Source organism: Eleginops maclovinus, chromosome 2 (genome assembly GCF_036324505.1).
Source record: "Eleginops maclovinus isolate JMC-PN-2008 ecotype Puerto Natales chromosome 2, JC_Emac_rtc_rv5, whole genome shotgun sequence".
In the NCBI taxonomy this organism is placed as follows: Eukaryota; Metazoa; Chordata; class Actinopteri; order Perciformes; family Eleginopidae; genus Eleginops; species Eleginops maclovinus.
The window spans coordinates 7,278,759-7,300,589 of NC_086350.1; the positions used below are offsets into that span (position 1 = coordinate 7,278,759).

General features: G+C 42.2%; 1 protein-coding gene across 3 annotated transcripts in view; it reads right to left on the bottom strand.

Moving 5' to 3' along the window:
* Positions 1–386: 386 nt before the first annotated feature.
* Positions 387–21,831, bottom strand: part of LOC134859772 (transcriptional enhancer factor TEF-3-like) — a 31,226-nt gene continuing 9,781 nt past the window's right edge. For 2 of the 3 annotated variants that reach the window (XM_063876466.1, XM_063876484.1), the window contains exons 3-12: positions 11,912–11,976; positions 11,222–11,293; positions 9,727–9,861; positions 9,459–9,502; positions 9,105–9,166; positions 8,786–8,916; positions 8,277–8,450; positions 4,257–4,397; positions 3,136–3,288; positions 387–1,328 (exon numbers count right to left, since the gene is read on the bottom strand). In XM_063876466.1, the coding sequence (XP_063732536.1) occupies positions 1,215–1,328; positions 3,136–3,288; positions 4,257–4,397; positions 8,277–8,450; positions 8,786–8,916; positions 9,105–9,166; positions 9,459–9,502; positions 9,727–9,861; positions 11,222–11,293; positions 11,912–11,976 (1,091 nt within the window). In that variant the 3' untranslated portion in view covers positions 387–1,214. The remainder of the gene's footprint in view (positions 1,329–3,135; positions 3,289–4,256; positions 4,398–8,276; positions 8,451–8,785; positions 8,917–9,104; positions 9,167–9,458; positions 9,503–9,726; positions 9,862–11,221; positions 11,294–11,911; positions 11,977–21,831) is intronic. The other variant, XM_063876475.1, reaches the window with a different exon arrangement.

The window sequence follows — 21,831 nt, forward strand, 5'->3', positions numbered from 1 at the left end:
GTCATTTTTGTAAATGGAATATCTAGGTTTCAGAAAGTGAAGACAAACCAAGCTACCTGAAGATATCAACTTGGGCTCTGGGAACTTGATACATTGGTTACTTCAATATATCAATATATATATATAATTCTAAGTTGCAGCTCTAGTCTTACCTTTTGGTGTTGATGTTCATGGAGCAGCAACACCTTCTGAAATTAGGTTTAATGTTTTGCAGCGGTGAGCAGCTCATCCATTAGCCTAACTTTGTGCAATGCATTGTGGGACAATAGTGCCTATCAAAAGCATACTGTAAAATCAACTAGATGTAGTATGTGTATTGAATAAATTCACATTTGTCCTCTCCCCAACACACAGCATACTGCATAAAAAACTCAGCGACAGAGGCATTTTGTAAGAAACACTTGTATATTCATCCGACACTTCAGGGCAGGTTACAGTCAACCTCTGTAATCAGGTTACAGATCTGAATCTGGTTCAAGTTAGCGGTGTTATGTGCCTTTTGCAGTCAGATCATTTTCAATCAAAAACAGTAAGACAATACTACAAACATTTAACATTAAACATCAAACAAAGTGAATAGAATAGCTCTTTTTAAAATCATTTTAGCCTCTATCTTCATAAATCTGATTAGATGAGATGGATGTGGCACTGTACATAATTAATCAAATAACACAAACGATTGGCACAAAAAACAGTGATATTTCATGTATGTGCAAAGGAGGGATTCTGTCAGTCTACTTGTATTCTTTTTATCCCATTAATTTATATTTATGTCACTAGGTGGCACACTGAGGCAGCCAAACCGCTCTGTAGCAAACATCCCCTGCACATGCATGCATGTAAAATAATCTAAAATCAAAAACAAGCACTAGTAAAATGAGATGGAAAAAACACCACCAATGGAAACTTTCTCATTCAGGTCTTGTTGGCTCCTTTGGTTTAGAGACCACAGTGTATCATGGTCCTCTTCTTTATTCCTCGTCACTTTTCACATTAAGGTCGTTTCAGCTTCCACAATCCCAAATCCATCTCTTCCTCAGCAGTAATATAGTTCCCGGGCATGCTGACAAAGCCAGTGTTTCTCTGGGCTTCTGACTGAGTTGTATGGTTTCAGCTTTAAGCTTACGGAGGAAGTATCCGATATTGATTTAGTGCTGCTGCTCACTGAGGTGCTACAATGGGTCTAGAGAAGGTAAGTCCCAACTGGGTGAATGTCAGTCTTTGACTAGCCTGTAAATATGATGCTGTGCGCCGTGCTCACTGGTGGACACCTCGAAGACGTAGGCTATGCACAGGAGGGTTTCCAGTGTGTCCCTGTTACTCACCACCTGTGGACAAAAGACACAGAAGATCCTGCTCAGTCAAACTGTGGTAACCTGGGTTAGCACTCTTTTTACTAGTAATGTTTAATTTACTTCACTCATAGTTTGCAGTGAAGTTTGTTCATATTTAGATAAAGGTTTAAAGGATTGCAATCATACACAATCCATAAATTGCTCTTTTGAATATATCAAAACAAGGTTTCAAATTCATTCTAAATTCTAAAAACACATTATTTATCCACTGCCTTCCTGCAGTCCTTGTCAAGAATTGACCTCCATTATAAAGGAAATGGACGTGGGTATGTTCGATTTAATCATAGTGATTTCATTATTGCATTGTATTCAAATATAAATTACGTTAAAGCAACAAAAAAAAAGGAATTGTATTCAAATCTGACAGCAGCATATGGTTTAGTTCCCTTGCTCCTCAGATTCAGATGCTTACTTTAATAGCAGCTCCACAAATATATTGACCTGATACAGCATAATCCTTAAACTGCATCATTACACGTTTACAAAGTATTCACATATATGCCTGTGCATGACTATGCTGGGCTTTATGATATTGAAAATGATTACAAACCAACAACAAACAAGTACTGATCATTTTGAAAGAAATGTTCTAAATCATATAACACTAACTTATGAGGAATAATAAATGATCTCTCTGGTCAAAATGTCGTTCTCATGGAAGTCAATCATTTTTTATCTGCCAAAAGCAGGGAAATGAGTGGCAGAGAAAGAAAGAACACAACTTCATCAATTCAGCATGTGTATCATTGAACACATGAGGCATATCGATCCACTGTGCTTGCCATGTGGAATCTAAAGTGCACCCATTTGTTATCTTTATATGTATGTGCATGTCTGAGCCTGTGTGAGCAGCTTCTGTTTGGGGGCAGTTCATGGTTAATATGAGCTAAATCAGCCCATTGAGTAACTTAATGACATGCTGCCATGTAGTCATCTGTGTGGGCTCAATATGGCCATTGTGTCTTAGTCAGCAGGAATGCAGCTGCCAATGGACAGGACACCAATGTCTTTGAACAGTAGCGTTGAGGACCACTTTGTTACTATGGTGATACACTCTACTCCATTCACTTCTCTCCTTGCATCCACTCTGAGGAGCACACCAGTGCATTCAGAAAAGTTTGACGTACAGTAAAATGGAAAAATATGTTTCAACTCAGCAAGAAACCATTATCAATGCTGTTCATAGGTAGTGAAAAGGCATACCAGCTGCTAATAGTCTGTCAAGGTTACCCATAGAAAATATCGGAACACAACCATATTTATTTAGAGAGAGAAACAGTTTTCCCATTTGAAACCCTTTATGACAGTGTGATGCCTGCAAAAAACACTCTGAAATTGAAAGAACCTACAGGTATTGAACACCAGCAGCCCTGTGTGCTTTATCACCTCAGAATGGTATGAATTGACCAACATGAATGAAGAAGGACAATGAGGGTTTCAATGCATGAATGTGTCGCAGACAATGTCATGTGTCTAAATTCCTTTTACGTGAAGAGAAGCTGTTTATGCCTCTTGACACAAACTCAAAAAGCTTAATTTTCTCAGTCGGCAATTCTGTCTGCTAACAATAGATGTTGTTAAACGGCTGACATTACTGGTGTATTACAAGAAGGTTTCTTAAGCAATAGTAACATTATGGGAAATACTTTTATTTGCTTTTCTTTACGAGACTTAGATATTCTAGTTTACATCTCAGCACAACAACAACATACTATTTTAGAAAGTAAATCCACATCCCCTATACACACACATACAGTATATCCCTGATTGCTATAGGTACCTGCAGGATAGTGAAGTTTTCCAGTACGCTGTTCATCATGTATTTCTCCGGCAGGTGTTTGAGCTTATGGATGAAGTTGATCATGTATTCACATAATGGGGAACGGTGGATTCGATACACGTAGCGCCCATTCTCAAAACGTGCATACTCCGTCTACGGAAAACAGATACAACACGCAATAAAAGCATACAGTCCAATAATTGAGAATATATACCATGTTTTAAAAAGATTTAAAATACATTAAAGGATAAGATGTGAAATCTATTGTTAAACAATAGGGATACATTTTCCACCGAAACTCAATTGGATGCATTGAATGTGAACGTCTGAGCTGTAATATGTGTAATATAATATACCTAATGCAGCAGTTGGCATGCCACATATGACAATAAACATATTTCTTGTGACAACAGTAATCAAATGATGAAGCCATTAAATACCATTATGTGGTCTACTGATGGCTTTACCTAGGGATGTGTATGTCTTTATTAAACGGTGCCTCAGCAGCAGGTGGGGGAGGGCTACTATGTGTCCATTTAACGGGAAGCATAACAGTTAGTCATACTGGGGATATTTGTTCAGCATGTCAGTTTCCTGACAACAAATCAGTGGTAATTGACTGGAATCCATCTCCACCATTAGCAGTTCTTCACTCCTCTGGGTGATAATAGTGGTTTTTGACATGGTCATGACCCCCTAATGTTGAAATATCATTGAGCAATCACTGATCTTTACCATCACAAAACATAGCATTTTCTGCTAAACCTGAAGCAAACAAAATCTGAATTGAAAAGAAAGGAACATTTGAAACTGACATGAATGTTATTCACAGCATTTATAGGCAACTGACACGACTGGACATCTTCCACAGTCAAATAGACAATCCAATAAAAGATGGGTTTTAATTTCTGGATTTATGATAGCTTAATCCTACTGACACCAGAAACTAAAATGTAATAAAAGTAACTAAAGCGCAGACCTCCAGCAAGGCCAATCCATTCAGCTAGTAGGCGACAAACTAAGCAAGTTTAAATGGGAAACATTTCATAATAAATGCAAAGTTTATTCTGGTTGTATTCTCTAGTTTGGAGTCCTAAAAGCCTGCATTATCCTCATCTTACCTCAACTTTCTCCACCACCTGCTTGCCAAAGGAGCAGACTTTGGTGGATGAGGTGATGATCATGTTCTCAGAGCTTTCGTACTGACTGGAAACGCCATAGAAGAAGCTGCTGTCATCTTGCAGGTTTATACTAAGGTCCGCCTACAGGAAAGAAAACACACAGGTTAAATGTCAGGATCATCTAATAATAATTCATTTGTCAATCTGACCCAAAAGAAACTTTGATTGCACCAACCTGCTCTACACTAAGTGTCTTAAACCTCAAGGACATACAGCACTGCATCCATAATTATCAAAATATCAGGGTCTACTTTTCCGCTCGCAGCGATGGATTAAAAAGAACATGGTCGTCAGCGTGACTAAGAAGCATCAACCGGAGTGTTACAGCTCAACAAAGCCTGAGAATGATTCACTGTAAAGCCAAGAGGCATTCACTGGCCAGATCCTTGTTGACCCAGTATAACACCATCAAATCCAGACTCAAGATTCCCAAGAAGTGTATCCGTGTGTGTGTGTGTGTGTGTGTGTGTGTGTGTGTGTGTGTGTGTGTGTGTGTGTGTGTGTGTGTGTGTGTGTGTGTGTGTGTGTGTGTGTGTGTATACATTTTGGAAGGCAGTGCAGTCCTCATGTGGATACAGATTCACCCATCTGATCCTCCAACTAGTTGAAGTTTGAGTTGAGGAGAGTATAATCAGATTTTGGATCAGACTGAGGTGTCGTCTCCTCCATTTGACAGCTGGGCTGTTTTACCTTTTCCCCTGTCGGGCTCTGTTTTCTAATGGGCCATTGAGACACCGCTCAGCCTCCTTTCATCCCTTCATCACCCTGTTCATCTTCATCCCTGGCTCATGTAATTCCTCTATTTGTCTTCATCCCTGGGGCCTAGTGACCCTCCCCGAACCGCCATTCCCTGCTTCCCTAACAGCCTGCGAGGGAATTCATCCAATTACAATCAGCAGCATGCAATTGGCTGATTAGATCACGGTGGGCAGGCTAGCTGTGTAACAATTTAACAGAGCCAGCTCAAATCGGATTCCCTCGGCACTTCAAAGGCGTGAGACAATCCGTTAGGACAGGGCCACGGGCGCTGAGAGGGTGGGGAGGAAGGTGTGGAGCGGTGCAGGGCAGCCAGCGACGACAGAGGGGTTTGCTGGAAATTCAATCTAGATCGCCATAGCTTTGGAGGTGGGCCAGCCGCCTGTCACCGTCACCATGCCAACCTGCACCTCAGAACACCCCCAAGTCATGACCTGCCATGTGGTTGTCCCACTGCGGCCACACCAAATAGGCTCTTCTCGTCTTTTACGATGGTGTAAATAAAGTTATCGTGTTTTCAGATGTGTTGAGGATTTCATTTTGCTTATTCTCATTGCCTGGAGCTTTTTGCCAGTTTATTTTTCCAGGAAGGGCGTTGAAATGCCCAGCTGTTTTTTCTTTTAAGCATTTCTGTGTATTGTCATGGATGCCTTGAGAATTGGAGGACCCCCTTGGGGTACGATAAGATGAACAGACTGAGAGGGAGCAGTGTTATGAGCTTGTTTTCCTCTAGCAGGGAGTTGCATGTGTCATAACTGTCAACTGGGCTTTGACGTGAATGAAGAGAGATATTTCATTTATGAATGACTTGTTGCTTACATAGCACCTGCTGTTCCTCCTGCAATCCCCATCTCTTCTTCACACTGTCTGTGTCCCTATTTCTATCTCTTGCAGTGTATTGCTGTCTTGCTTCCCTTTTTTTGATATACAGAGGGCTTCTCATCCCCTCCTTCCCCTCAACCCCTGAATCAAATTCCATGGCTGGACCAGCTGCTCTTTCCAAGGACTGGAGAAGACTACTTCCAAAATGGTGTCACTCACCAATGTCTTTTATCTCTCCACAATAAATAATGTGACAGTCAAACATGCGAGATGGGTAATGTCATACATACAAAGCCATCTGGTGGCACGAGATTGCAAAGCACCGGCGGCACTTTGAACTTGACATTTACGGTCTTTGGCACTCTGAGCTAGTGCGGTTAAAGCTATGTAAGCTAATATATCTGCTTTGGAAATCACCAGGGGCCTCAATGCAACACATTTTTGACAAAGTGGATCAGAGGATGATGGCAACCATGTTGGGCTTGCACCATCAGCATCGCCAGACAAAATCACTGTAGTTTAATTTTTGAATATAGTATGCATGATAGTATCCATACACACATCGCAAAATCTTGTTTTGTGACCGTATTGATCTCTGAACCATTAGCTTTGAAACACAATCTTTTACTGATATACGTAAATGTTGTTGCTTGAGCAAAAAAATTAAATTGTGTTCAGGTTGTTTGTTACAGGGACTGTAAAAAATGGAAATGCAGATCTGTGCAGAAAACATACAATGGTTGCTGCAATATACCTGCCTGCTATACCTCAGAATGGTTTCTGAGGTCTGTGTATTTTGTAAATTGTGTGATTCTTGTATATATTTTTGTATCTTGGGTAATATTAAGCTGTCTTTGGCTCTTTCTGCTATACAAAGGAAAATGTCCCCCTCTGTGGGACGAATAAAGGTATTCTGATTCTGTTCTTCATTCTATGGCCTAAACATGCTGACATGTCATATCACCAGATTATCACCAATACTCTAGCCCTACTCCTGACAGTTGCAGAGAAACTATGGTTGCTGAATGAGAGTTAAATATATTTCAGGCATGCAAAACATAGTGGCTGACTTTAATTCTTAACTTATCCCCGATGGGAAAAGAGGAGACAGCTCCGTAATATTGTGAGTCAGATTTGGACCTTGTTGTGGCAGGGGCATGCTGATCTGATCCCTGAACACAAGAGCAGGACTGCCATTGTTCCACTGTGAATTTCTCTGTTGCCAGCAGCTCATCCCTTGGGTTGGATTTGTTTGGGTTACCTGGTATGCACAACAGCTCTGTGGCTAATGAATAGGTTGCTACTAAAACAGCTCTGCAGGTCCACCAGTATAGGAGAGGTAATAGTAGACAGAGAGCTGAGAGACATGATGCCTTACTGAGGACAACATCTCATGACTTTGTCAGACCGCTCTCTTCCTTTGTACCTGAGGTAAAGAGGACGGTTTTGAAACCTGTTATACATGTGCATGAAACAAATACCAAAGGTCTTGTCCTGAGGTAATGCAAGCTGGTCGGATCAGCTGAGGTGCATAAAATAAGTGTCAAGTCACACCTTTCTTCAGTCGCTCTGATCATTTTTTATACCCATTTTCACGCTGTTTGCACATTTCAGCAGGTTTCAACGATATCGCACTCTCCTCCATCAGTCTTTTTTCCCTTAGCCTTCAAACTAAGTTGATTTTATCATCATGCTTTAAACTCTCATTGCTCTCAGTGTGTAATGGTGAGCTGAGGAGGTGGGGGGTGTGGTGTTTGTCTGTGTGTGTTTTGGGGGGGGGGATTATCTATAAATATGAATATGGGGGGTGGGGGTGAGGGTTGGACTCAGTCTAAGTGCAGAGACAGGTGCCTGGTCTCACATTTCCCCTGGTGAAAGATCAGGCCTGCCACTCTCCCCAAGGCTGCTGTCACACACAATCACACACATACACACCACAGTCATATACACATACACCACAGTCCTATACACATACACCCACGCTTAATGCATGCATCCATATAAACCCCCAAACAGGTCATGGGAGCAATGACTTTCCATTCATTCTGCCTTTAAATCGCACTTAAGTTCCTTTAACTCCGATGCTTCAGCTATCTCAACACAGTTAACACCGCTAGACCATTAACAGCCAACAGGTGCTACAAAACATTAACAAGAGTATTCACTGTACTCTCACTTCACCTTCAGGGCTTGGGGAGGATTATATGCTCTAGTGATGCATGAAACATACCACACACAGAGTATTCGACCGAAACAAACATATAACGCATTTTTACATTTAATTTAGAGGAACTGGATGGAATTAATCCGAGAGCATTAGATTTATTTGAACAGGATCTTCTCCAAGATTTTATATTTAAAATAAAATGGTAATTTTTTTACCCAGAACTTGACGAGAAAGAAAGCGTTGGGTGGCCCTTTGTCAAACAACTCTTTCAGGCCCCCTTTCTTCTCTGGGAATTTGTCGTAGATCTGTCTGATGTCCACGGACTCCAGATAGGCGTCGCTGTAGCTCGGGTTGGATTGACCAATGTGCACAAACAGGTGCTTGTTGAACTGCAAAGACAAAAGTGCATAACAGGAGATGAACAGTGCCAAAATTGACAAATGTCCAGTTTGCTCAGTTGCACTCCATGACATCGCATTGGGCCTGCTGTTCCATTGAATCACATGTATTGCAAAATCCCATCAGCTGTCTCAAGGGTTCCGGCCTTTTTCTCCAGGACCATTCATGACTATGCGCTGTGCTTGTTTGTATATATTTAATGTGTAAAAACGATCCTGTGATCTTTGAGATGCTGAGTAAGGGACATCTACTACCTAAATAATATTAACAGAAAATGTTTTGGTGCCGTTTTTCTGATCACACCCATCCTGTCTAGTCTACTTACATTTTCCGGGTCCTGAGGTTGCTCCAGGAAGGCGGAGAACTCCAGCATCCGCAGCTTGGAGCTGGCAATACTTCTACCCTGCCAAGGGGGGGCACCAGGAGACATTGACAGCCCTGCTGTGCTTTCATAACCTGCAACCGAGAGTGCAGTGAGTGCTTAAAATGTGCAACAATTTGAAAACTTACAAAGAAAATGTGTCGATATTGCAGCAATTTCTCTGCACTTTGTCCAAGCTCTTCATTATGATCCGGGTGTTCTCATCACTTTGCCGGCATGACAGCCCTCTGTCAACACAGCAGGGTGGAGAAAGAGCACCCACCTGTTATAGGGGTCGGGCCGGACGCTTGCATGGCGTAACTCTGCTGGGAGAAGGGCTTAATGCTGCAGAGACGAGACAGACAAAAGGGAGAGGCATGTTATGCACCGCCTCGGCCTTATGACCCCACCTCACATACTAATTGGACCGCCTGACCTCCATAGACTCAGGGGGCAAAGTGGTATGCTGAATGTCAGACAGCTGAAGAGTTTTCTTTATAATTACGGTGATTTGTTTTAATTCATTCTCAGATTCATACCCTTTCTAAAATTGCTCGGATTTTTTAAGCAGAACATATTACAAATGACTGCTGGATACTGTAGCTCTAAAGAGAGGGAGGAAACCAATTATACTCACTCTTCGTGTCCTCCTGGCTGTCCTGAAAGCCCCCCGTGCCAAAACTGGGAAGCAAAGGAAGTACAAACTATTACACAGTTCCACCTTTACACTCATTATTACACATACATTGGGTTGTGTTCATTTGTGCTTTTCAAAAACAGAAGAACAGAGCTGAGATGTTTTCCTTATTAAAGGAAAAGGTATGTTCTCTATAAATGTGGCTGCTGCTCAGCCTTTCAGGTTAATGTAATTAAGATGATGTAGGGGACAATGACCAGGGACTCACCCCACCGCTAGTGGGATAAGCGGGCCTTGACAGGCCCTGGAGAGCCATCTTGTTCTGGAAAGCCGCAGGTGAGATGATCTGGGCTGAGGACATGGTGGCCATACTCTGCAGGGCCTTGTCTTTGGCAACCTGGTCCTATGGAGAGGACAGAGAGCCAGACAAACAGACAGTTACTCAAAGGGAGAGCACTCAGACTCCATTTAAGCGCCCCTACTTTTACTGGTAACACTAGCAGAGCTCTATAAAGGGAAATGAAGGGAGCCGAGGCCAGCTTGCATCATTAGTGAATAAGCGCCAAGAAGAGAGCTGAAGAGAAGGTGATATTACAGCCTGCGGCCTTTTGGTCAAGAGTTAAGTTTATTGCTTTGGCAGGGGCAAGCCTGTGATGACAACTAGCTTCTGTTGGAGGTCAAACTGGCAGACAAGGCAGGAACCGGGTCATGTGTTAATATGCTAATTATTGTATCAAAATCGCTTAATGCCATTAAGTTTAAAATAGTGAGCGACAAAATTGTGTTTCCTGTGCTTTACTGTAAAGCGATACGCCTCTTGTTTTTGAATCCACTCCTTCAGCAGTTTCCAAACCACACAGGACTACAAGCACTTGCCGCCCAGCCCTAATGGGCAAGGCCACACGTCGCATTCTTCTTCCCAGAATTGGCTAACACAAGGGCATAGCTGAAATATGGGGGGGTCCATGTGGCAGGGAGCTCAGTTACAGCAAAGACAAATTTAAAAGGCCCGTCACAGAGGCCAACCCTGTGACCGGTGCTGGGGCTGCCAGCTGAACCCTGGTGGCCGCGGTCCAAGGTGAGGGAGAGTCCTGTTGCCTGCTGCGGCTGCAAGTATGCGGGTGGATAGGAAATGTAAACGGAGAAAGTACTGGGGGGAGAGGGATGTGTAAGCTCTCAGCGTACCGGGAAAACTTTTATTGAGGTACTTATCAAATGTAATACCTGGAGGGAATAATGCAGGGATTCATTTGCAGCCTGACAATTGTGTTTTGTTCAACGTGTTCATAATCCTGCACACTAAGCCTAAGGCTTCCTGAAATACGTTCACATTTCATTGAAATGTGTCAGCATCCCACTTAGACCTAGCATCAATTTAGAGTGTGCAATTAAAAATATCCCATCGTTTGTGCCTCTGTGGGAGTACATGGCAGAACAGGATGTGGAAATACCTTTAACAAAACATGAAACTTCATTATGGGGGGAACAATATAGGGGTAATAATGGTTTCACCCTCGTTCCATCTGCTGCTGTTTAACTTGATCAGAATAAAATAGACAAAATGGAACACACTAATCACACCCTTAGCATTTTCTTTTTCTGGCAGGGAGCAAGGGGAAATCTGTGCAGTAGGATTCGACAAGTTATGGTTTGCAATTGTTGTTTTGATTAAATCCACATATCCTTTGTTTGTTTTGTGCATTAAAATGGAACAACATCAAAACATTTAGTGACTGTAAAAGAACAAAAAGAGGTTGACTCACGTAGCGTACCTTCAGCTTCACCTGGATCTCCCTGGCCTTTCGCCGGGCTAGAACCTGAATGTGACTAGATACCTTAAGACAGAGACACAGAGTTAAACTCTGTATTTATGAAAATATAAGTATATTACCTTGTGTGTTTTCATACATTTCCTCCACTGGCATACATCTGTGCATCAGATTACTGCTGTTGGGCCAGCAGGTGTCCCTCTATCCCTCCAACCTGTCTCATCATCCATCTCTGATCCCTCACAGCCCCCCTTCCTCCTCTCATCTCCACTCATCTCTTCTCATTCCCACACACTGTCTGCCAGATGACTTAGCAGGAAACCTTTCTCTCCACATCCATCACTGGCCCTACATCAGTCCTTCCGTATCAGATACCGTAGTGGGGATAGAGTTCCAAATCCCTGGCCCGACCCGCCTCAGTCTCCCACCCTGATCCCTGTATTCCCCAGCTTCTTTTCCCCTCTAACAAGCACAGATCCACGAGGTGGTGAAGAAACAACACCGACACATGATCCTATAGCATCTGTGCATTGGATCCTGGCCTTAAATCAATCGTCATCTCTAGCCCTCCATGTGAGTGAGAAGTCGGGGGTGGGGGTGCCCAGGATATTGGGGCATCACTCAGCAGCAAGAGAGGGGTTCAAAAATAGAGGCTGCTTTAAATGGCATTTGCAGAGAACTTACCTGCTTCCTGGTCCGCGTCTTCCCCGTGCGAAGTTTAATGTACCGTGCAATCAGCTCGTTTCGTCCTGTAAGGGACCGGAAAACCACAGCATGTTAGCATCAGTGATCAATTGAAGGGGGAAGACCATTTGCTCCTTATTTTTTTTAATTAGGAGCAGGAATAAAATACTGTAGACAAGAGAAACTGGGTTAATATGTTATCCTTATGTTATACTAGATGTTGGTATACAATAGTGTGTTAATTGCCAAATTTGCACAGTTTCCTGCTGTGCTGTTAATCTGATCTGATATATTCTGGACTTTTATCTTGTCATCTTGGGCTTTCATATTTGCACTTTCCAACATTACAACTCCATAACTGCCTACACATTCTCGTGGTTAAACTTGAACTGAGAGTCGGGGGCTACTAAGGAGCACGTGTGGAGGGATTCAAATGTTTACCGAAACTAAATATTAACTCATCACATTGAGCCTGCTCTGCATGATTACGGTGGGAATTAAGAAATATACCACACACACTCTGTATATTTCTGTCCACATATGTATGCAAATACACTGCGGTCATTGAAGTATATTAGGTTAAATAAACTGCTCAAAGAAATGTTTGTTCTCCGTCTGTATATGCACATATTTTGAAGAGTTTGCATGCATGCACGTACAGATGATATGCACACGTGCCTACAGCAAGATTCAAGACTGTCACTATTGTCAACACTGAAAGCTGTAAGTATATCCTTAAGTGTATACATCTGTCTGAGTCAGAGCTTGCATCACCCTGACCCTCTGAGTGTACTGAACGTATCTGTACACTGAGTGTGTGTCTGTGCTCGGCGGCTGCTGACAGACGGGTCACACTGACCGAGCAGGTGAAGGCTGCAGCCACGCGATCCTGGGACTGAACGCGGGACAGACACGGCACAGGCCACTGACCAAAGGGGGCCCAGTCTGCTAAGACAGCTGGTGTGTGTGTCAATGTTTATGGAATATGCCTTTACGCACGCAGTAAATCTTGTGCTCGTTCCCCACCCCCTATCCAGAGTCTCCGGTTACAGCGGAGGCCAACGGTCAAGAGGGCTCTTTCCCCCAAAAAGTAAAGCTCTAATTTAATACCTAAGATTGTAAGGAACAGACAAACAGGATGTAGAGTGGTGGGTCTCTGTAATACTGCCATGAGGTCCATGTACTATATTATGGACAGTATTTTTACACTCAGATAGTTCTGAAACCTTAAGTCAATTAAATGATTAGTTCATTGACAGATGATAAAAAAAGTTTTAAATGTTGTTCAGTCATTTATTGGAAAAAAAAACAACAGCTACATTTGCTAATTGCAGCTTCAGCAATGTCAGTATTCGTTCTTACATTATTTAACATAATGATCAATTAAATATCTTTGAGTTTGAGTCTTGGTTGGAAAATAATTAGGTCACATTGTGTTTGAGAAATTGTTGTAGGCAATACAATAGTTTGGACATTAGGTAGACAGAAGATAACATGAAACTTGTATATAATGTTGCATTTATATAATTAAAATGAAAAAAATCATTAGTTTTATGGAGTACAGCATGTTTACAAGCAGATACTAATAAAAAGGGAGGACACAGCTAAACATGCATACATGGGATCACTCAAAGGAGATTTCTCCTGCACCAAACACCCACACAGTCATACAAGAGTATGGCTTGACTTTACACCACCTCTTAAACACGGTGATTTTTCCCTTGGCACAACATCTCTATGTGAATTAACACAGAGATCAGTCATGACACACAACCTGGTTCAAACCCGTCACATTTTCCCTTACATAGTGACGCTTGGGTCCGACCTCACAACACTTCATAAACTGACCAATCAAGCGACCCCGTACGGTGAAAAGTGGAAACCTGAAACTTGGCTGAACCCTGTTCAGGACTTTTGTCAGGCAATAAAAATGATCAGATGCTTCTTACCAGTGCTCATATGAACCGCAGTTTGCTCAAACAATTTCCATGTAATGCTTCTTGATAGCATTTAAAGTTGCCAATTGATATTCTCAGCAGGGGGGAAATCTATCAGCCAGAAATCTGCTCTTTAAACCATGGTACACCCTATTTAAATCTATTAGTAAGATTAGAAAATCAACAGGGGATATTTAGAGGTATCTTAATGGACGAGTCCAGCTTATTACAACCTTTTGATTTGGTTTGGGAGTGGATTCAAAGTCAACAAAAAATACTGTCAGCTTACAGCAATTGCATGCATGTTATTTGGAAAATCCTTCTCTAGTTCAAGGAAGCCACGTTAAAAAGTCATAAACTTGTCATAAACTGGAATTATCTATTAAGATACCTCTAAAAGAAACTTCAACTCAAATTGTCTCTCTGCACCTGAAAGCAAAGCCCTCATGTCTGCAGTACAACCACACTAGTCCTTTAGACATGTTTTAATACATATATATTTCATGCAAAGCCAAATTGGATCATGCTTGTTGAATAGAGTAAACTGATATCGATTGAAACTTTAATTTATCATTTGATTTGTTATATAAAAATGGACTTTGTCAGCCAAGTTTTCATAGGCAGCATCAATCAATCAATCAGAGTCGTGTCATTTAAACACAGAGTGACATTATGAGAATGAGCCAGTGCTGGTTTGGTGAGCAATAGAAGAAATACAGTTTGAACTGAGTCTTGTGAAGTTCTAGGGCCCACACACACACACACACACACACACACACACACACACACACACACACACACACACACACACACACACACACACACACACACACACACACACACACACACACACACACACACACACACACACACACACACACACACACACACACACACACACACACACACACACACACACACACACACACACACAGGGAACTGCCTTTGTGTGAGGCTTTTGTGGACTTAACCCCTCTCTAAGACGCCCTATACTCCAGTTTATACACACAGTGGCATACAGACAGACACAAACTCACACACACACTCTTCAGTTGAGTCGCAGCATTTATTCTGTCTCAATCTTATTTTCCTTTCAGGGCTGTAACTCCTCAACCGTTGAGTGTTTATCGGGAGGTGCACTTGGCGGCTGAATGTTCGAGCCCCTAAATGCATATTTCTTTAATTCCCCAGGGATTAAGAAAGTGTTCCAGGTTACTCGCAATCAAACTCTTGAAAAGACGAACAGGGAGCTTTGCCAAATTGCTCACAGTACTTCACCTGAAATGAACATTATGTTGCCTCTATCGTGTTCCTCACGATACAGTGGTAAGTTCTTCCAGTTCCCAGCAAATCATTTTCAGGAAACTTCCCTGTGTGTACAGTAAAATGTACATTGTGTATCCAATGGGATTTTCAGAGTAGCGGACACAGATGTGAGAGCATGTCTCCACAGACGACTACAAACGTTCATAAATACAGAAAACCAGTCTATCTTTTCTCTTTTGATAGCCAGACACTTTGGAACTCTGTTATGAATTTGTAACCTTTTCCCGGGCCCAAGTTGTTGTCTCACTTAATCCGGCTGAAAACGATGGTAGTTGTCAAGTTCAAGCAGTAAAGACGTTGAAATGAGAGTTGTAAAAGCTGTGAGAATGCCAACAGAATAAACAAAACAAGGTTCATATTCTACAATAAAGGTTTTTCCATCTCAGGAATAATATCAACAAACTGTATTCCACCACAACAGAGCAAAGGACAAACAGTTGTGTCAATAGGACAGTATCCCTGCTTTAAATTAGCCTGGTATGTATTGAAACGATGTAAACAGCTTCATTAATGGGCTGTCAAAGGGGCTCTGCTTCAGGTTCTCGTATCAGATGCCCTGCCACTCCTAGTGTGTGTGCCTGGGGAAGGGCCCCATCAAAAATATCCTCCAACACACCCATGAGATCAGAGAGGGGACACAGTCACACTGCGATGAGATCATGATATCCAATGAGAGTAGCACAGACAGTGAACTTGTGCCAGCCAAAGCTGCAGGAGAGTTGGTAGGAACATTATACCATCACCCGCTGGTCCACAGTTTGATGTTGTTTATCACACTGCCTGCAGTCACGGACTTGTCTGGGGGAAATATGATTCTGGAAACCTTTTTTTAAGGGCATGAAAAGTTGCTGACCCCAGCAGCGGAAATTCAAAGTGAAGTTCAGGGGAGACTGCTGGGTTGTGCAATTTAGACATTATTATTATCTGAAAATATTTCTGTTGGTGGTAGATGTTGAAGATACAATATCTTTCAGAGGCCTGCAAACTGATGGCGAAATATTTTAGAAAGGCTAGTTACCTTTTATCCAAACAATTAATACACTGTTTTTTACTTCTGTAGAGACACATAATGTCTGAGATCAAAGCAAAGATTGCTATTTAATGTCAAAGGGGAGGTGAAGCACATATCTCTATAATATCCCTGATCAATGAAATATATTGGTCTTCCTATTGATCGGTGGGTTCACAACTACACATTTGAACTAATGTACTATTACTACATTTCTTACTGAATTAAACTTCAGTACAAATACAGCTGAATTGTTTTGTGTTTTTTATAAATAAAGTGATCTAAAAAGCTTTTCAAACACTGTTTCACCAACTTTCCCCTCTGGCCCCCCTCGGCCTGTTGGCAGGGGTCAGCAAGAGGTGGACAAGGTTAGTAAAGAGGGCCTTAAGTTTTCCCTCCCAAAGTCAACCCCTGGGTCTGGGTGGTCGTAAATCTGCCCTTCCCGAATGGGGCTGCGGTCATCACTGGCCTGGCCTGGCCCCTCTCTCTCTCTCTCTCTCTCTCTGTCTCTGTCTCTTTCTTCACATTATCTCCATCTCAGCCTAGTGCATTCCTCACATTCCTAAATACTGACCGTCACAGCGGGTCCTGCATCTGCTGCTCTAAAATCACCACATGTCCTGTTTGTGTCTACACAACAACACCACATATTGACACGAACCTATGGACAACCATATGAGTGATTGGTCAATCACCCATTTCGTCTCTATTACAAAAATGATTCAGCCATCTCCGTAGAACAACACTGTTCCTTGTATGTGTGAGGCTGTATTTTAGTTACATTGTGCAGACAGCTTAAACTACGATGTGCTCTGACCAAATGCAAGCTATAGCTTCTCTCAAGGCTTAAATCTGATTCCCTCGTTCATTTGTTCCTGTATGTCCTACTGTACAAACTGCCATCCTCTCACATCGGTCACGAAGACACATCGGCCAGCCATACGTTTCCCCTCAACATATGCCCCACTGTGTCTGCTCTGGGAAACAAAGGTCACATTTAGGCTTCAGGAATGTCTTGGCTGGGTGTTATTTCCCCTCTGATAGAGCCTGGACACAGCCTACTGAGCTCTGAAAAGACCTCTATCAAGCCTCCGGACCAGCAACGAGTCAAATACTACAGCAGTATAGAGCCAATGATGCAACAGTGCTGCTAGTCCAGCATTAAGGCTCAAACTAAAAAATATATTATTTGAAAATGACATTTTCTTGCCATTCTGAATTATAAATGGAAAGCTGTTTTTGAATGGGTATGTTTTAAAGAAATAAGCACAATCACTTTTCCTTTTTTTTGTCTGTGCACATACATTAATGTCAGCTGAACATACAAAAAAATGTATCGAACAATTTAGCATGCACTGTATATTCATTAATTCTTCCATAAGAAATACATGAATAAACACTATGGGAGCAGTTGCTTATCTGTCCGCCACTTATCAGCATGGTGGGCAGTGGCACTGCTGTCCGAGCCAAATCTGAAGTTTGCTCTTGATTTCTAACCAAGTATAGTATTTCTAGCAGAGGAGTACATTTCACAGATGTTATGTTAAATTAACATAACCTGCCACAAGCGTATGTGCAATTATAGAGATTTATGCAGAGGTAGTTTGGGCTCGACTCAACATATGTTAACAGCCTAGACAGATCAACAGATGTCCGACCTGTTTGGACCCTTCTACCTTTCACCTGGATTATCTGAGATGTCTACATAAACTGACAGTGACAGCTGTCACTGCTCACCAAGTCCTATGGTTACACTGGGAGATGCAGAGAAGACAGAAAAGAGATTGACTAAGATGAAGCTCATCATCAGCATGAGGTTTCCTCGAAAACCCTCCGAGAGCATCGAATCTCAAGAGAGACAGAAAGTCAGGCGTCACGACTAAATAAAGGAACAGGTTCATCTTCCTGCTCGTGTGGCTTGTGTGTCATCTCACTGAACACTAACCCTTCGTCTGCTAATAGTAGGGAAAGATTTCCTTGAAAGCATAAATAAATGAACAGTTATTTGACGGTAAAGTGGAGCGATAGAAATCATGTTTTTAATCATTTCTAGACATCATAATGCTATGATTAAGAGTGAAGCAAGTCACTTCAGAGCATACAGTTCACTCGCATGACGGTTTACCAGATACATTAAACTAAGAGCATTACAACAGTCATGCAATAAATCCTAACTTCATGAATATAACGTTCGGTTTTTGTTTTAGAGGTGATGACCTTAAATAATCTAACCTTTTCAACAAAAACGTAATACAATAACCTGTTCCTATCAATTCCATTCGATTAGTTATTAGCTAAACATAGTGCAGAAGTGTACTTCTTCAAGCAGAGAACAGAGCCATGGTTAGAGAGGAAAACCACTTGAAACACACACCCCAGAGGCTTCTTCCAAAGGTCAGGAGGTCAAGGTCACTGATAAATCTCTCACTTTACTGCCGGTGTTTGAACCCGGGTGAGGACTCGCTGTTACTTTCCGCTGACCTTTATATCACATTCTTAATGAGAATGACTTGAGGCGAAAACATATTTACGTCGCCTGATAAAAAAAACGACAATGGGTTGATATGTTGCACAAGCAAAGCTTAGTGGGAACATGATTCATGTTGCGGGTATTCTTAGTTCCGCACTGAGAGAAACATCGACTGTGTCCAATGAAGTAACCTGTTTTTCATTTTATACAGGAAGCGGGACCCATCATAATGTGAGAATAGTGCTCCCCGTACAGATGTTATGAAATCAAGTGTGACAAAACCAAACAACTGCATAAAACATGATGTTTTGAAAGATTTAATGCAGCTAACTATATAATTATTTCAAAGACACCACAAAATTAAACAATTACAGTTGTGAAAGCTGTACATAAATTCATGTAGAAGATACATGGCAGTAAATAAAGAGCAAAGATAATCATATTTCCAGTGCCACATTCTTCCTGTGTGAGCTGTCAGCACATTGGCGTACACTGCAATACAAGTTTGGGACGTTTTTTCCGTTATTGCAGCATGAGGCCTAACCCGGTCAGACCACAGGGCATGTCACTCGCTGAGAGCCAAACAAGGCAGGAAATGTTTTCTTTGGCAGATGCATGTCGAATTACCACTGGAGCACATAACCGCCACAATATCCGTGACACCGTCCCTAATAACCATGCTAATAGGTCTGTTGAGTAATGGGCGAGAGGGCCAGTGCTATGCACAGCATTATGGGAAAGAAATGTGCTGAATTTACAAGGAATATGGGCTAAAAACATTCCATTCAATTGAAGAATTTTCAATGGAAAGAAGCACACATTCCCTCTGTTTCGCTGCTCGGAGACTCAATATCGTATTGTTTAGCAAAGAATGGCATTCATTCCTCTGGGGAATTCAAACTAAAATTCGCAGTATGTCGCTCTCAGCCATCAGAGTATTTAGCTAGAAGTTTGTTTTGTCTGTGTGTCCATATTTAGCCCATACATGAAGACAAAATAGCATTTCTCAAACCATCAAGTTCTCGCTTCAACATTTTATGTTCGCCTTTTAGATATTCTCAGCTCATATTTGATTTGGATACCTGATTTAAGCCCCCCCCCCACCAGCGCTTTAACAACATTAACATTAAAGAGCTTTAAAGTGGCTCAGCATTGATTGTGGTTGCTTAAATGACTTGGGTTATGGGCCACTTGTGACCCCAGGGATGGTGATAAAAGGGGAGGACAGGGGCGCTGCAGGAGAAGGGCTGATGGGGCTGTTTCGGGCCAATGTGGGGGCACAGTGGGCCAAGCACGGTCACACACTTGCCTCATTTATCAAGTCATAAATCTGGATTTGCCGCAAAGCTTTCTGGTTGAACCAAGAGCAGCTGGAGGTGAACTGAGAGGCAGACAGAGAAACTGTCAGGAGGGAGAAAAGGGTGTTCATAAAAGGAAAAAGAGACAGGGCGTCTGAAACAGAGATTTGAGGGAGGTTAATCACAGAAATAGCAGAGACACAACCTCCACCTTTCTCACAGTGAAACAAACATAAACACACACGGGACAGGTGTGAGAGTTCTGCTGGGCCCCGAAACCATGCAAGACAGCACTGCCCACCTTGGTGTTTATTTGTCCACCCATCCTCCTCCCCTCCAGGCGCTCAAAGGGTAAACGTCTATTCTGGTTTAGGGTTACAGCCGAGCTGCCTTGAACCCCCGGGCTCCCAAGCGCACATGCCATTCTTGGCGGGCCAACGCGCTCCCTGGCGCACATCACCTGCCCCTGACCCCCACAGGGAGGAAGGGGCACCTCAGTGCCTGCTCTGCCAAAAAACCACCATCACCACCTTTTACACATCCAGCTCCCTGTGACACAGAATAAGCCACCTGCCCCCCTCCAACTATTATTACAGGCTTTATAAGGGTTTAAGTGTTGATCAGAGGATGGCCGTGACCTCAATAGGTGGCTAAGCTAGGGAAGGCAAAGCCAACAGCTAAAGGAGCTGTCTGGCACAGACACAGAACAAGGTGATGACAGAGGCTGTCTGATAGCACCACTACCTCTGTCCGCCCATTTTCCACCAACCACATACACTGTCTAACAGTCAGACAGACCCTCGATGGACCGGCCATCTGTTACCAAACATCTTTCAGCAAGATATTGTAGAGGAATGTGCCTTTACCTTCCCAACACCTGTTTGGCAATGACATTACCCAAAGATTCAATAAGAGACGACCCGCAGTTAAATTATTTTAAGACTCCAAATCATTATTATTTAAGCATTGTATTAAAAGGAAATTAAAAAAGGAGGGCTGATAAATGTGTGATATCCAGCTAGAGTCCCAGCAAAATATCTGGTAGATTACTTGAGGCAACAACACAAAGTTAGCATCCAAGCCATTTAATCACGATGGGGAAGTGAGAATTAACCCTGTTCTTCTGAACCTGTTTGATGTGGGCTAATTTTGGTATTAGGAATACTGCAAAGTACTCTACACTATCACTGCCAGAAATACTATGGGACAATCGGCTAGCCCAAATGTATGTTGAAGCGGCAGACAAAAATTAAATGCAGCTAAGGAATGGATAGAATCTCTGCCTTGCTCTTTTAGTTAAAGACATTTTTATGAACATGACAGTGTATCATTTTCCTTCGCAGCTTTATATCACGTACACGTATAATAATGACGACTAAGAGTGTTTGATTCAGATAATGCCATTACACAGTACACTATGGGACCAAGTGTAGCTGACAGCTGTGCAGGAAACAGCAGTGATGATGAATGGCTCTGTGTGTGTGCGGTGATGGTCTTGTGCCAATTACACTGCAGATCTATGTTTAATTCATCTTAAGTCTATCAGAAAAAAGAAAGAAATATGTCAACATTGATCAACTACTTGAATCCTGAGTGATCCACATCTTTAAAAGTATCAGGAATGGTTATTTTTCCCCCATAAAAAACAGCATGTTTAGCATGATCATTGGTTTTAATCCAAACATGTTCTTCTAAAGCAAAGCAAGTCTACCAAGGAACACATTGAATAAGAGATAATGAGTTAATGCCACAATCTTCAGAATTATTTGTCTAAAACTAGAATGATGAGACCTGGAGGTCACAGGTAAAGTGAGAGCTTTTTAATGAGGTGCACCTAGCGCCTTATTAACAAGCCCTCCCTACAGCATGGCTCTGGTCTT